The sequence below is a fragment of the Myripristis murdjan genome, chromosome 6 (genome assembly GCF_902150065.1).
Source record: "Myripristis murdjan chromosome 6, fMyrMur1.1, whole genome shotgun sequence".
Lineage (NCBI taxonomy): Eukaryota > Metazoa > Chordata > Actinopteri > Holocentriformes > Holocentridae > Myripristis > Myripristis murdjan.
Genome location: NC_043985.1, coordinates 7,119,949 through 7,136,322, shown reverse-complemented (window position 1 = coordinate 7,136,322; position 16,374 = coordinate 7,119,949). Strand labels below are relative to the sequence as shown.

Here is a 16,374-nt window from a genome sequence, read left to right as displayed (position 1 = left end):
ACAAGAACCGAGGAGTTGGTTGCATGTTGCCTGTCCACAGCCAAACACTGAAGTCATGCTTAAGTCAGCAAGACCCCTCCTGACTATCTCATGAGCCAAGGCCAATCATGAGTCCTTAAAGCTACACCAAGCAAGACTTCTCTGGATAAAAAAAAACATTACAAGTATGAATCACAAAGAGGGGCTTCAACAGAGAAGAGACACCAATCCCTTCTAACATTTGCTATTTGCACACATTATATTTTGGTGTCTAGTGTGGTCACTTCTCAACCTCAATGTGCTGAATCAATCCCATGCCAATGAGCTGTAACTACATTAAAAAGGGCTAATTCACCCACTTTGTGAAGTTGTATATTATTTCACCCCCCATCCCTCAGATGTTATATAGGACAGCAGTGGCGCTATCTTCCTCTCCTTGTTACTTAGTGCTGGATACTGGCTGGGTGCTCCACATGCTAACTGTTAGCCTGCCTCGTGCAGCTTTAACTAGCCTCGCTCTTTGGTAGATGCCAAGCTTTGCTCAAGCTTGTTCATTTTCTTATAATTGTGACTGGTTCAGCTTCAGCAACCACAATCACCCCTCAAGTGCATGGAAGTATTTGGAAATGAAAGCGGTTCATATCTGCATGTACCAGAGTACACCACGCCCCCGACATACTGCAAAGTACACACACACACACACACACACACTCTGCAGACACACCTCAAGAGTGGCGGTTAGTTTGATTCTGTGGAAATGTCCAAATACCAGGTGTTGTGTGGCAAGGTTAGAGGAAGAGGGGGATAAAGGAAATGATGGGGAGGAGGGAAAGACGAGTTCATCCATCAAGTCTCCCTACATGTACTGTCTGTCCTCCATTGCGCATCCGGGGTTCCCCCAGGTCGCAGCCAGACAGGCTCAGGTTTGAGCCGGCTGACCCAACCTTGGGGCTCTGGCCCCGGGCTTGGCCACCTCCAGGCTCCCCCTGCTGGCCCTCCCTCTCCTCCAGAGCCCGTTTCTCCTGGATGCGAGTGCTGATCTCCTCCTGAAACCTGCACATCTGCTCCTGCAGCTCGCTGATGAGATTTACCACACACTGAGAGGGATGGAAGGTGGAGAGGCGTGAGGAGGAGAGGGAAGGTGGGAAGAGTGGATGAAGTAAGAAGATGAAGAGAGGGATGGAGGTGAGTGATGACAGGTAAGGATGACGGGAGCGGAGAGGAGAGAGGAGAGGAGAGAGGAGAGGAGAGGAGAGGAGAAAAAGACATGAACTTGTTTGTTAATGAAGTCAGTATGAGGGAATGTTGGATGTTCCCATTTGGATCACTGGCTGATGCTGAGGGAATTCACACACACAAATTACCTGACAAACTACAGGAAAAAAACATACAAATTAAGACAAAAAAATAAAGAAAAACATGAAGCAGAGGAAGGAGTAACAGTTTTATGAAGAGGACGGCTTTCACCTGTAGGGAGAGATCTAGGCTGGAGGTCCTGAGGAAGTTCATGACGTGGGAAAGAAAAGTTTTTTTTCCATTAACTGTGCAACTAAGCAAGCCATAAGTCACCACTGCATATGTGAACAGGCACCGAGTCAGTGTCCGAAATACAACACCAGGGCTAAGAGGAAGAATCGTATAAAATGAGTTATTATTTGGACGCTGAATGTAGTAACACGGATGAGGCCTCAGGGTGCACACTGGCAAACCATCAGGTCATACCATCTGACATTGCTCGAATAGTGTGAGAAACTGATACTCGCTCAAATTCACACACTCAAATACTAAAACAGACACACACACACACACACACACACACACACAAGTGTTTTTGGTGGCAATGCGAGCACTAACTTCTCTAAAAGACCAGACGTATTAGTCTACTTTCAGGTCATGCTGGGGTCACTGGAGATCCAGGACAGTCTAGCAAAGTTTGGGGAAAAGGGGAAAAGGGATCAGGCAAACACCGTCTGTGATCTAGTTGGAGCAAACTAGCAAGAAGCAGGACTACACCAGCATTTTTAACATTTGGCACGTTTACTACAGTTTAACATTTTTCAAATCATGCGGCGCTACTGAAGGTTTCACAACAAATAAAGTAAAAAAATGCCTTGTTTTTTCTTTTTTTTTTTTTCAATTTTTGGCTGAAACACCCACCTTACACCTTATAATGTTCTGTGTGTGTGGCTTGCCACCATTCATAAATCACAGAACCGATAACTAGCTGTGAAAAGCGAACATTTCCCCTGGGACTATTTTCCGTTCGACTCCACCCAATGTCAAGTCATCAAAACACAACAGTGCTGCCGCTTTTAAGAAAACTAATGTGGGAAACTTGATTATGGTGATGGTATACTGCTGTGAAGTCCCTCACAATTATAGTATAGACATTTTGTAGAAACACTGGTATGTTCCTTTAAAATGTTTGGTAGACCAGATTGAGTCCATCGATCTGGTACTGTCTTAAAAACAGGACACTAATTAGAGAAGTTCTGCAAATCCACAACTGTGACATCGCCGGTCCAATCTGATAAAACTCAGAGGGATGATGTATCTTGCTTCTGATTGGCCAAAGAGTGCCTGCATCATTCCCTGGGTCAACATGTTTACATCTTTGGTGCTCAGCGGACGAGACGAGATCGAGCTGTCCAGGTGCAGCAGGTGGGCCTGAGGGAAGGCATCGTTGACGCACCGCAGGGAGACTGTCACGATGAGCTCCACCACTCCAAACGAGGGCAGCCCTGCTCCCCGGTGTGTGTGGTATTGGTGTGGTTTCCGGAGGTGAAAGTGTTTAGCCCTGAGGAATGCTCACAGTGAATGCCTGCCATTCCTCTTACCAGCCCACCGGAGCCTAGCAGCTGTTGCTAACCACATACGCACACACAAACACACACACACACACACACATTCACGCACACTCACAGTTTGTTGAGAGAAAAATGCAGACTGGTGTTGGTTACCGTCTCCACACAACCAAAGCAACACTACTCTGTGTCGGATATGTTGGATTTATAGCCAAAGAGCATGTGTGTGTGTGTGTGAGTGTCAGATACAGACACAGTGTTTCGTTACTAAACCAACTAAGCATAATCTTGTCATTGTTAAAATAATTTAGTGATACATGAGGATATGAGTTGTTGTTTTCCCACGTGTTTGTTTGGTTAGATGAGCTGAATGAACTGAGTGCAGCTCTCCGCAATGTGATGATGCCACATTTTTGCACTGTGAATTATCGTGACACAACAGAGTGTTACACCTCTACTAAAACGTGTTACTTTGGCGGCTATTCTGCTGCACTTTGGAAGTTAGAGCAGCTAATGAGGAGATTTCACCACCAGAGTAAAAAACTACCCACAAATCACAAGTGATGGCAAAAAATGTATAATTTGCAACATTTTCATACAGATAAATGGTAAAGACAGGAACTGAGTAGTCAGCATGAGCAGTGATAGCCACCTTGACTGAACATAGACTCAGTTTGATTGACAGGTGATCTCAGCAGTGAGTGCTGATCACCAAACAGGGAGACAAAAGATCACAACTCCAACAACAGGAGCAGCACCATCACCAAACTCCTCGTGGCTTCCTCAGGAGAGTTTTGGAGAGCAGGATGAACTCTGTGCCAGAGGCTCATCACACTGACACTGACACATCCTGCACTATCTCTGCTGTGAATGTGTGTGTGTGTGTGTGTGTGTGTGCAGGGCAGACAACAATATTTCTACACGCCGTCATTTAACATCTCCCTATCTGTCTGTCACCTTCTCTCCTCCCGTCGTTTTCCGCCTTTTCTCTCATCTGCTTTCCTCCTCTCACTTGTCCTCCCCTCGACTCACTGTCTCTCTGTGTCTCTGCCTATTTCTGCTGATGCTTAACAGGCTGCATGAGAGACCATGTGTGTGTGTGTGTGTGTGTGTGTGTGTGTGTGTGTGTGTGTCGGTAAAACATGGACTGCTCTGTGTTGACAACGCTTCGTCGTGTTGATTCAATCAAAGCACAACCCTGGGTGCAGCATCCCTTGTGATAGTCTCTCTCTCTCACACACACACACATACACACACACACACACACACACACACACACACACACACACACACACACACACACACACACGTGACCAAACCACGAGAGCAGCTCCAGTATCTTGTGGTGCCATTGGTGTGAGCAGCTGGGTGTCACAATGAACAAAGTCCACACAAAGAAACTACTTAAGACAAGCAACGGCTGCTCAACTAGACTGTGGCAGGGCATGTGTGTGTGTGTGTGTGTGTGTGTGTGTATGAGTGTGTGAGTGTGTGTGCATGTATACTTGTGTCTTAATGTAATTGTGATTTAGCCTCAGTGGAATAAGGAGAAACTGATGCACTGATGCAGCACTGATGCAGCACCTTAATAAAGGGCTAATGCAGTTTTTTCAAAATGCATGAATAAAATAATCAAACAAACAAATAAAACACAACAAAACAAGACAAAAAATGAGTCAAAATAGTATTAACAAAACAAAATAGCAAAAATTAAATAAATTAAAAATACACAAAATGGAATGAAATGAAATCAAATCAAATAAAACACGTGCTTGTTGCTGTTTAAACGTGTGTCTTCATCAGAGGATGGGGAGATGGGGGGGATGAGCGTCGTCTGGTGGAGCACGCTGCAAAAACTCCCCCGTCTTAACAAAGTCGTCTCACTTTCACAACCTCGTCGGCGGCACAAAATCAAACAGGTTGCAACCGCCTCACAGTTTCACCTGCCTCATGAATATTCACGCGGCAGGAGTCGGCACCTTTAAATAAAGCCCGCGTGGCGCCTCACCGGGGGGGGCAACACAGTACGGCTTGGCTCGAGACGCCACATGGGAATTTTTTTTTTGCAGCGTTCGTTTTATTGTTGGCTGTCAGCTGTCTGTCTGGCGGGGGGGGGGGGGGGGGTTGCTGTAGCTGTCTCCAGACGCTCTTTGACCTGCTCTGGCTTGTTTCAGCGCCTCGACACAGCAGCCTGACACTCATCACACGCATTTCATTACCACCTCACTCTGCCAAGCGCCAAGGAGGTGCTACTTTCACCCCCCCCTCCCTGTCTGCCAGCGAGAAATCTCTCAAAGTTATAAGAAGCTTTGGCTAAAATTTGGTGGATTCAATTTTGGATCTTTGATTTCTGCTATTAGATGATGCAGTAGTGTCGGGCAATATATCGAGTCTAGATATTGCCTGGGGTTTTGAAGTTTGTAATATGGCTATGTGGTAAAATGTTGCCTCTGCATGGTTTGAAAAAGCTGCATTACAGTAAAGAAATGCAGACATACTGAACATACCAGACTGCTCTAGCTGTTTTAGTATTTGTCTCTACCTGCATGGTCTTCATATCCTCATTACTAATGACTGTTTATCAAAATTCTTATTGTGGAAATGCTTTTTGGGAGCACCCTCACAGTATATTCACAATATCGAGGTATTTGGTCAAAAATGTTGTTGGATTTGATTTTGTCCATATTGACCCGTCCAATTAGATGATGGTTTTGATGTTTGTTTGTTTTTTTTGCCATAGCTGTTATACTGCATCCATGTGCCCGACACTCGGGACTTTTAACTCGGCTGCTAAACCGTGCTGCATTCTCTTTTTGATGAGTCACATCCTCGTTCATCCAAACTGCACCCAATGCCATAGTCATTAATTACGTCATAGTTTTTTTCTGTGTGCACAGTGTGAGCTTTCAGTCAAAGTCATTGGCTTTTGTCAGTGTGCTGGCTCCTTGAACAGTCACCTGCTGGCGAAGCTGCAGCTGGTAGCAGATCTGGAAGCAGCTCTGGTCCACATCAAACACGCATTCCTCTCCAGCAGGATGTGTCCACTTGCAACAGGTGACACTGAATCTCTCCCATGCATTCCCAGAGGCCAAGTCAAATCCAAGTCACTGAAGTAACACAGTGCCACATGCATGAGTGTCCACTTGGCTCCTCTCCAACACTGACTGATTGTAAATTGTGATTAAACCAAAGACCAGTCCATGAGCGTTTGCTGTTCTGCTGGTCTTTCCTGCGAAAAATCATTTGTCACACAGGAAGTGATGCTTTTTCTGGATCTGGTCTGTTTGGATTAAACAGAACGGGGAAGTTGCCAAGAGCAGCAACAGCCACAGTGGAGTAAGAGCCCGACCTACTCAAACTTCATGCAAAAAAAAAAAAAAAAAAAAAAAAAAAAATCCAAGGAAAAGTACAGAACACACTTTTGGATTGACAAATGATCAGCATCAATGATGGAGGGAAAGTAAAAAAAAAAAAAAACACAGATCTATTAGATTACCACATTAACTCAGTAGCCTGGAGATATTTTGGATAAAAAAAAAAGTCCACTCTGTTTGTGTCTTGTTCGCCACGGTTCATTTAAACACCAGGAATATAGAATCCTGATGCGGAGACTTTTCTGTCTGGGAAAACTCGTCTATTTTGGTTGGAGCGGTGGAGGGCTGCTGCGACCACAATAGCCACTGGTGAATGTTGCTACCATTTCCTTTGGCTCTGTGACAGTTTATACACAGAAAACACACAAACAGCTTGCACGCAGCCATACAGGGCATGTCACAGTCCAAAGACGGAGTGTTTTTTTTTTTTTTCTTTCTTCTTTTTGCTCACAGACTGTGAAAACAGAGGAAAAACACCAACAGTCGCGCTCTTGGCAAATGTGTCTCCGTATGTTCGAGGTTGACACATCTTTCACGTCCTGACGCTCTGTTGCTGTGGGTTTTAAAAAAGAACTGAAACCCAGGAGGGGAACAATCATGTGTCTTCATCTGTTCACACACAACATTTGGGAGGATGCGTTTGTCCAAAGTGCCGTCCCGTTCCATACCGACATTATTTCCAGCAGCGCCTGGGACGTAGCAGAGGGGTAAACCCACCTAAACTCAGGTCATCCCCCTTTTTATCTGCAGAAAAGTTGATTTGGCTTTGATGGCTGAAGTAATCTTTCAGCCATGAATGTATCGTATCCATCAGAGCATGACTGATCCATCAGCTTATTGATATTACCAGCAGATATTGGCTGATCACAGGTGTACTGGTGTCAGCGTATACAGTACATATAGCTGCAAAAAGAACTTAATTTCTCAGGTGTTTCCATTAAATAGGCAACTGTTCAGCTGTAAAATATCAAGCCTCCAGCAAGCAAAAATTGATCAATATCTTCCAAAATAAAAATTCATAGCAACAAATGTGCTGTTTTAATGTATAAAATTATTGTTGAATGTTGATTTTTTTTTTTTTTTTTTTATTACCAAATACTGATACCTGTACCCAAAACTGAATAAATAAGGCTTTAGTTTAAATGATTGCTAGTAGCACCAAATTGATGTAATGTATGTTGTGGGATATTTATTTCTAGGGCATACTAAGGGCATGGTAAACCCAGGCTTTCATTAGCATTATTCTAGCAGTAGTATTATCCTCATTGTAATATGTGGATGATACTACTACTACTATGAAAGCTGTGTACTTGGATGTTCTGTGAACAAGTAGACACACACTGCTACACCGTTTAAAATGTGACCATTCATCAGTAATGGGAAATATAAACCCTGCAAGGCATGTATAAAGTGGAGAGGTGAGAATTAGAAATTACAGAGTGAAGCAGTAAGGTACAAAAGGCCATGGTATATGCCTCGCGAGGGGTAACAGGTGCAGCTGAGGAGTCGATCGAACAGCGGGCAGGAGTAATAAAACTGTGTCTGAGCTCTGATTGGACCGATATGCTCTCTGATGTGTGAGAGCAGCTTCTGATCGCCCTGCAAAACTTCTTCTTTGACTCAGGAGAAATCAACAGGCAGGCCCTTTTCTGTGCAGGAGGGATTTCACATTATAGTTTATATTATAGTTTATTTTAGTTTACCATCCCTTTAGGATAAAAGTGTCATCAGACAAAGGTTCTCTGAAAACACACTGTAGTTCTTGACTTATGCTGGTGGCTGTTTCTCTTATGCTCATCACTTACAAGAGGTCAGAGTTGATCCTATTCATTCTGCACTGTATCACTGGTTTTACGTGGGGAACTTTGATTGGACCAGACACAGCAGGACTCTCTGGATGTAACAGATTAAATATAAGTATTATTTAACACGGCTGATTTCTGGATCAAAGACACAGCCTGTTTGTAAAGTAAATAAAAAAAATAGATTTGTGAAGCAGTGGTCGTGGCACACACACACACACACACACACTCCCACAGGCCTGTTGGTGTGTCCTACCTCAGCCTTGTTCTGCTTGCTGTCTGCGGCGTCCTGGGGCGGTGTGCTGGTGTGTGTCTCTTCCATGCCGACCAGCTTCAGCTTGAGGTACGACACCTCGTCCATCAGATCCAACTTCTGAGTCTCCAGAGACGTTCTGCTCAGCAGCTCCTGGGCCACGCACACACACACACACACACACACACACACACACACACACACCATATATCAGATATATGAACAAAAGGCAGGGGAACAGCCGTAACGGAGGGCGGCTTTCCCATCCAGACCACACCCACATGTACACACACATGAACTGAACACACACAACTCCCAGAGAGCAGAGTGGAGAGGAGTCAGCATGCCGCTCCACTGGGTACAATGTTCTTCCCACACTAGCAGACCAAGGCTGGGGGCCCAGACCCTGCATGCCTAAATATACACACACACACACACACATACACATACACACACACATGGGCAAGCTAGAGACTCTATTAATAAGTCTCTGTGTCTCTCTTTGGTATGGGAGAGAGAAAAAAAGAAAGTGTGTGTAGGAGAAAGAGAGAGGACGTGCAGGCTGATGGACACTGAAATAGTCCCCGGCCTAGCCTCTGTGTGTGTGTGTGTGTGTGTGTACGTGTGTGTGTGTTGTCTGAATCACTCGAACACACATATCTCTTTCTCAACTCCAAGTGTGTGTGTGTGTGTGGCCGTTGCTTTCGTTTCCTCATCTAAACTCCTAATCCCGCTTCCTCATTTCAAAGCCGCCGCAGACACCATTGTTGTTTAGACCTCTATCTGCTCAGCCCGGATCATTAAAAGCACCCTCTTTGTTGACATATGCATTTTGAAAAAAACAAAACAAAACAAACAAACAAACAAACAAACAAAAAAAAAAAGATCCTTTGAATAAATCACTGTAGGGCGTAGTTACTGTAAAATGCATTTAGGAGATACATGGCACAAATAAAGATGCTTTCTATTACCAGATTTACAGATTCTCTCTGGCACAAAACCAAATTGGGCCAAACGAAAGCAAAAAGCAGATGATCAGTGCTTTTATCTATAATACTACCTGCCCCATGTGGGTAAATACTCAGTGTGATCAACTGGAATAAGGGCAAGTAAAGTAATAATATGACCCATATGCATGACAAAACTGAAATAAACCTTTTTTAGCCACATGCTAAAAAAAAAAAATATATATATAACGCTTTCACACTTTTTAAGGCCTTCAATTTAAATGCCTTTTTTTGACTTTCTGACAATGGTTGAGCGCATTCGAGACAACTGAATTTGACCGCAGAGGGACGCCGTAGCCTCCAAGTGGGGCGATCACATGGTAAACACTGTGTCAACACCGCAGCCACAGACAGACAGCTAAAACCCCATAATCACTCCAGCTCAGAACACACACACACACACACACACACACACACACAGACACATATGAAATCAGCTTAGTTGTGGCAGTTGACAGTCAGTTTGCTATCCAACACCAGTGTCACTTACAGCAGGATAAGCCCGGGTCTTTAGAGCTAATTTATCCGTCTCTCTCTCTCTGTGGTGGCGGCCTGACATCTGCCTTCGCTTAACCCCTTCAAACCTGGATCGACGGCGCATGTCTTGTGTTTTTTAAATGCCTGGGAAGCCGCGTTCAGATGTCTCTCACTCGCATGTAGCCCTCGGAAAAATGAGCGGCTTGATTTCTTTCAATAACACACGAAGAAAGGCAACAAGCAGCTCAGCGAGAAAAGACCCAAAAATAAATTACAAAAGAATGCCCTGGAAATTTGCTACAGAGGAAGAAAGAAAGAAAGAAAATTACCTAAAAATTTAAAATGACTATGCAACTATAGAAAAAAGGTCCAGCAGACTATATTCATAATTATTATATTATTATTTATATATTTAAATGATATATTAATTATATATGAAAAAATCCTGTTAATTATGTTTGATTTTTTTTTTTTTTTTTTTTGGCCAAATTTTCAGGTTATTTTGTCTTTTTTGTTGCTTAATTTCAGGTGATTTATCTGTTTGATTTTTTTTTTTTTTTGGTTTTGTTTTGCTTTTTACTTTTCATTTCTCTCTTGCTCCAAATAGAGAGCCAAAATAAATATATGGTACAACAGAGCGTTTTGGAAATGAGCATCTGTTCTCACGGCGGTTAAAAATGACTTGCCTCTGAATATGTGTTACTAAGTGGAATGTGTGGAATCCGTGCACTTGAAGCTGCGGCACTTCAAACCCAATTATCATCGTGTATTTTTAGGTCTTTTGCGCTGGTAAAGCTCTGTAGTCTGACTCACAGGACGCAGGCTGCGGCTCCACGCCTGCTGGCCCACCATGTGAGTGCACAGTCCTCCTCCCCTTCCTCTATCTGTGTGTTACTGTTTGGCAAAGACACGGTCACTGCATCCTGATCTGAGCACCGCCCAAAACAACTGGCCGGTTTACAGAAATACAAGCAGGCCAGAAAGTCCCCCCCCCCCCCCCCCCCCCCACACACACACACACACACACACACAGCAGACCGATGATGGTGGAGCCAGATGTTTCTCCACAGCTAAAACACAGAGTGGAGATCTGACTGTGACACTGAAACTATCACTGCTGTCTATGAACCACACACTACTCACTCTGTGTATGTGTGTGTGTGTGTGTGTGTGTGTGTGGTCAAAGACACCATGTAAACATGACACTGTGAAACATGTACACAGAAGTAGAAATAATTTCTTTCTAAGAATAAAGACAAAGTGTCTACTGAAGTGTGCGAGGATTCCATGACAACACTGTGCTGTGTGTGTGTGTGTGTGTGTGTGTGTGCGTGTCTGTGCGTGTGTGTTGACTCAGGACTAATTCTTCATTAGTTGTGGTTCCCACAGTAAGCAGCAGCCCTGCGGCACTGACACAAACTGTTACATGGCTGGGTGGACTCTCTCTGTGTGTCTATGTCTCTCTCTCTCTCTCTCTCTCTCTCTCTCTCTCTCTCTCTCTCACACACACACACACACACACACACACACACACAGACATACAGAAAGAGGACATCCTATGGCAGGAGTGAGAGAGAGAGAGCGAGCTATAAAATGACATGGAAATAGCCATAAAATTATCCCCCCAAAAAAGCATTAAAAATTACTTCATTAATTTTTTTTTTCATAATTGAATATTTACAATTTAAATATCATTTAATTTTTAAAAAATTAAATTAGGAGAAAATAAATATAAAAAATAAAATAAAATAATAAAAATAAATGCATACATTTTATATATTTACAATTACAAATTTAAAATCACAGTACAAGACAATATCCATAAAATTGCCACAAAATTACAGGAAATATTGTAAAAGAATTTAAAAGAAACTTACAGTAAAATTTCTTCTCAGAAATAAAAATTAAGACACTAAAACTTAACTTTGTTCAGAGGGTGAAATAAGCCTGTTCAAAATAAAAGCCTGGCCACAGGCTCCTGGTTTTTAAAGAGTTAAAGTCCTCAAAGCTTTCTAGTAATTTGTCAAAATTTAAGAGGCACAGACTCTGCACAGTGATAATTACTGAAAGGAGGCCAACACAACACAACACACACACACACACACACACACACACACACACACCACAGGATCCCGACAACCATTGTGTCTTTCTCCACATTCCACCTTTATCGTGTCTCTCATCAAACACTGGCCAATCCCATATCACGTTTGCTATTTGACCAGCACCTATTAACTGTGAAATGTGTATATTCAAACACACACACACACACACACACACACACACACACACAACAGCTGCAGATCAGTGTGGCTGAACCCAACAGAACCTGCCCACTGCCTCTCATGAGTCATGTCTCGCTGTCCAGAGGATGAGGGAGGGCAGCTGGTTGTGAGCTACAGAGTAAAATGCTGCCCACCATGAAAACTGCATGTGGCCGCAGCTCATGGCCCATCAATGCACAACACACCCACCCAACAATATGTCTCAATACGCAAAACTCACAAAAACTCATGAAAACTCTCCAAAACAACAACAACAAAGCCTTTCAGGACGGAGCACAGCTGTGTTTTTGAAACTATTCGAAAGCTGGATGGTGGAGCTGGACTAGATAAAAGTGATAAACGTTAAAAAGCCCATCGGGGTGTTTATTTTGGGGCTGTGGCCTTTCCAGCGTCAGCGCTGACAACAAAGAGGACAAAGGAGCCGTTGAGGAGTGTGAACAGAGGGCTGATTCTGCGGCGGGGAGGCTTGTGCTCCCGCTCCGCTGGGCCTGGCGGGGCTCAGGAGGCCGACCGCCGCCTGACGTCAAGCACCGCAACCGGGACGCCGTGAGGGGGCCGTGAGCTCAGCTCCAGCACAGCAGCACGGCTTCAGTCCACACAGGGCTGCGAATGAACCGCATCACTTTATCAAACTCAATATTTGACTTCACACTGAGAACACACACAGGAGCCAGAGTCCAACTTTCAACTGCTGGACACACAAATGTTGCTCCAGCAGGATGATGTCCGTGTTTAAACTTCACATTTACCCTGTTTGGTCTGTTTTAATCAAACCATGGTCCGCCTAAAAAGTTTGGACTCAAAGTATGGGAACATAATCCGGTCAATCTACAGAGGTCGACCAAAATGCAGTGCATTGTGGGTTTGAAGTGGACGCTGGCACCGGAGCTTTCCAGACGGAGCCACTTCACTGCTGCCAAAGTGAGGTGGCGACAAACGTGGAATATCAATGAGGCGAGGGCTCTTCTAGACATGTGGGAGCGACTGCACAAAGCAGGATGAGCGAGTCAGCCTGATGATTTAAAAAAAAAAAATGTTAAAAATATCATCTGGAATTTTGTGCACTAGCAGCAATAATCGACATCGTCTTGAGTGTGTTATGTTATATATATTATTTGTTTTTTATTTCTTCTTTTATTGACTTAATTATTTATTTACTTATTATACTTTTATTTATTTATTTATTTATTTTTATTTTCTAGCTTATTATGTATTATCCCACTTATTGTGTATACTTATATGTTAAATTGTACTTATATACGAGTTCGGTACTGTTGCTGTTATCACTTACTGTTTTTGTTATCACGATTTTTTTTTTTTTTTTTTTTTTTTTATTATTTTTTGTTTTTGTTATTCTGTAATTTTTGAAAACTTGCAGAACATAATGTAAGTATTGGAATACAATGTACATCACCCTTCTGCAATAAAAAGAATTATCAAAAGCAATAATCGATATCAATATAAGGTTTTTAGGGATGTGTGTGACGGATATCTTGAAAACTGTTGAAAAACAGCTGACAACTGGATATCCATTTCTTTTTTTTTTTCTTTTTTTTCCACATAATGAGTGCCTCACACAATCCGCCCATTTCACATTTCTTATTCCACACAGCAGGCCGCGTTCCTGAGGGCAGCGAGCTCCTCTCTCAGCACACGTGGGCGCTCCTCGTGGGCAGTTCCCGTCCATCGCGCTCGGTCATTTTACAGATCCTCTGACTTCCTCTCAACGGTGTGAGTCACATCTCCTCGCCGGTCCCATAAGAATGAGGCGCGGTTCGTTTGCCGTGCATCCTTCGACCTTGGCCTGACGGACTGTGTCACTTAAGTCTCTACATGCTCCCTTCATTTAACATTTTTACACATTCACCCTATTAAATGAACACAAAATCTTATTTTAATTCATTTAAAATGACGGGTCCAGCGAATTGGATATCCGCACACATCCATAATCGTTTCGTTTTTCAGATTTAAATCTTTATCACCGGGATATAGAAAAAAAACATTTCCATGGTTAACTTGCTCATCTTGTTTTGTAGAATAAGCCAAAGGGCTGCTGACATTTGACCATGGCTTGTGGGAACTGTTTCACTACAAGAAGGGCCTGTGAGCCTCCACTTCCCTCGTCTTCCTGTTTTATCACTATTCCATCTGGGACAAACAACAACTCAAATACAATCTCAGATCTCTGCAGATTCACTTACTAATCAATAAAAACACATCCGTAGTTGAATATTTATGCATCCTGGGGCCTGCTCTGGTAGCAGTGATCCCCTGTTGAAAATCTGTCTGTGGTGGACAATCCTGTCTCAGTCTGCACAGAAAAAAAAAATAAGCCATTTTTTTCCCTGTTTGTCCCACTTTGTTCCAGATAACAGTTGCTTTATGCTATTTTTGGAGAAGGTTTCTAGAAGAAACACGGTTAAATGCTGGGCTTTGTTCTGCACGGCCTTCTTGTCGTCCTCCGTGCTCAACTGATTGTGCAACGGAGCAGGTGATGAGTCAGAGGAAGTCGACAGTGTAAAGTCATGCTGGAAAACTGGGAATGCCACACGGTGCCACTCCTGCATTTACACAGCGCCACTCCACTTCCCCTCCGCTGTGTCACCGCCCTCAGGCTCTGAGCGCGTTTTATTGTCCTTATGTCTTTGCTTTCTTGATATTTCCTGAGCTGCTCTGTGTCCCACCTGTTGTCCTGTAGTCCCCGCATCCCTCCCTGGAAGATTTTACATTTTGGGTGGTCATTTTGGCCTATTGGTGAGGGTTATGGTTAGGCATAACATCTTGTGGTAGAAAAAAAAAATCGTAGCATACCTGTTCAGTATCGACCTTGTCACCTTGTCCCTTTGTTTACCTGTTCATTTCCCTCCCAGCCTATCAGCTCCCTGCCTGCTCACCTGTTCCTGGCTGGCTGATTAGCTCAGTTTGGATTTGAGATCAGCTTCCTGACTCACACCTGATGACCCGTCCTCCTGCCTCCTTTAACTCTCCGCTGTATCTGCAGTGTCTACGTTTGGCCTCCAGCGCTGTGACACGCTCTGGTTTCGCCCCGTGAGAAAACCAAATTCATATTTTAACAGGATTTTATCCAGTTCTCATGACTTTGTTTTCAAACATGTGGCTCAGAATGAGAGGAACGTTCTCCATGATATTTAGCAAGTAAATTTAGTTTAGATTAAAGGCTGTTGAATACATTTGAAGACTAAACTGAGTCGTTAAACTGGACCCTGACTGACCAGTGACAGCAGCCTCTTTGTCCTTTCAACTTTCCCACTGATCAATGGGAAAGCCAATGGTTTTTGCTCTTCATTGCTTCAAGATTATAGAAATCGATAGAAAATAATAGTAACACCTGAGTTTACCTGCTATTTCATGTCAAAATGGCTGCTGGGATGTACAGTAAGTGAGCATGTGAATGTGCACACCCAAATGAGCTGATGTGTTTTTTTCATGCACCCATGTTCATGTGTGTGTGTGTGTGTGTGCGTGTGTGAGAGTGTGTGTGTTACCTGCTGCAGCATCTCCTCGGTGGAGACCAGCTTCTGATGGTGCTCCTCCAGAGAACTTTCTAGATCTCGGATCTTCTCTCCCTGGGCCTCCACCTGGTCCGTCAGAACACTCACCTAATGAGTGCAACACACACACACACATACACACACACACAATTAGAGCACACATAGGATGAAGAGTCACATCAGCAGTAGCAGAATGTAACAGTATAGCAATATGCATATGTGAGCAAGTTTACTGAACACACACACACACACGTATGTTCACACTCTTGCCCCCCTTTCAGAAAACAGCTCATACACACATTTTCCATGTCTTTCTGCTGCTGCTTTTTGTGCAGAAACACACACATTCATCCTGACATACCTCAAAAGCAAACTACACCCGTTTAGTCAGCACCCTGTCCCTCAAGAATGCAGAACAGTCAGGCACATTTACTGTAATCTCCCTGTCAACACACTCACACATACACACACACACACACACACACACACACTATTCTCCTATTCAACTGAAATACGTCAATCCCTCTGACAGCAGCTGATTTTTTTGCCATCCGAGTTTCTGATTACACCCTGTACCGTTTATCTTGTGCAGTTTCAGAGGGTTTGGTTCAAGCTGCCAAAATCCCGATTATACAGAAAAACAAATATTTTTGTCAATATTCTTTAAAGTAACAGACAATTTATCCCCTCAGCTCTCTGATCACACTCTTTCCTCATGTTGCACCTTGTCTCTGACACGGTTTGATGAATCACAGAGATTTACAGTAAGGTGTAGCCAACAGTCATGTCAAAGTTACTCGTTTTAAAAGTCTACTTGTCACACGCTACTGAGTTCAAATTGACTTTGTCCATACAACACATCCACCGCAAACAAAAAACTC

General features: G+C 43.4%; 1 protein-coding gene across 3 annotated transcripts in view; it reads right to left on the bottom strand.

Annotated features, from left to right (window-relative positions):
- ppfibp2b (PPFIA binding protein 2b) overlaps positions 1-16,374 on the bottom strand; it is an 88,275-nt gene that overhangs the window by 21,656 nt on the left and 50,245 nt on the right. For 2 of the 3 annotated variants that reach the window (XM_030052804.1, XM_030052805.1), the window contains exons 5-7: positions 15,488-15,601; positions 8,216-8,365; positions 840-1,076 (exon numbers count right to left, since the gene is read on the bottom strand). In XM_030052804.1, the coding sequence (XP_029908664.1) occupies positions 840-1,076; positions 8,216-8,365; positions 15,488-15,601 (501 nt within the window). The remainder of the gene's footprint in view (positions 1-839; positions 1,077-8,215; positions 8,366-15,487; positions 15,602-16,374) is intronic. The other variant, XM_030052806.1, reaches the window with a different exon arrangement.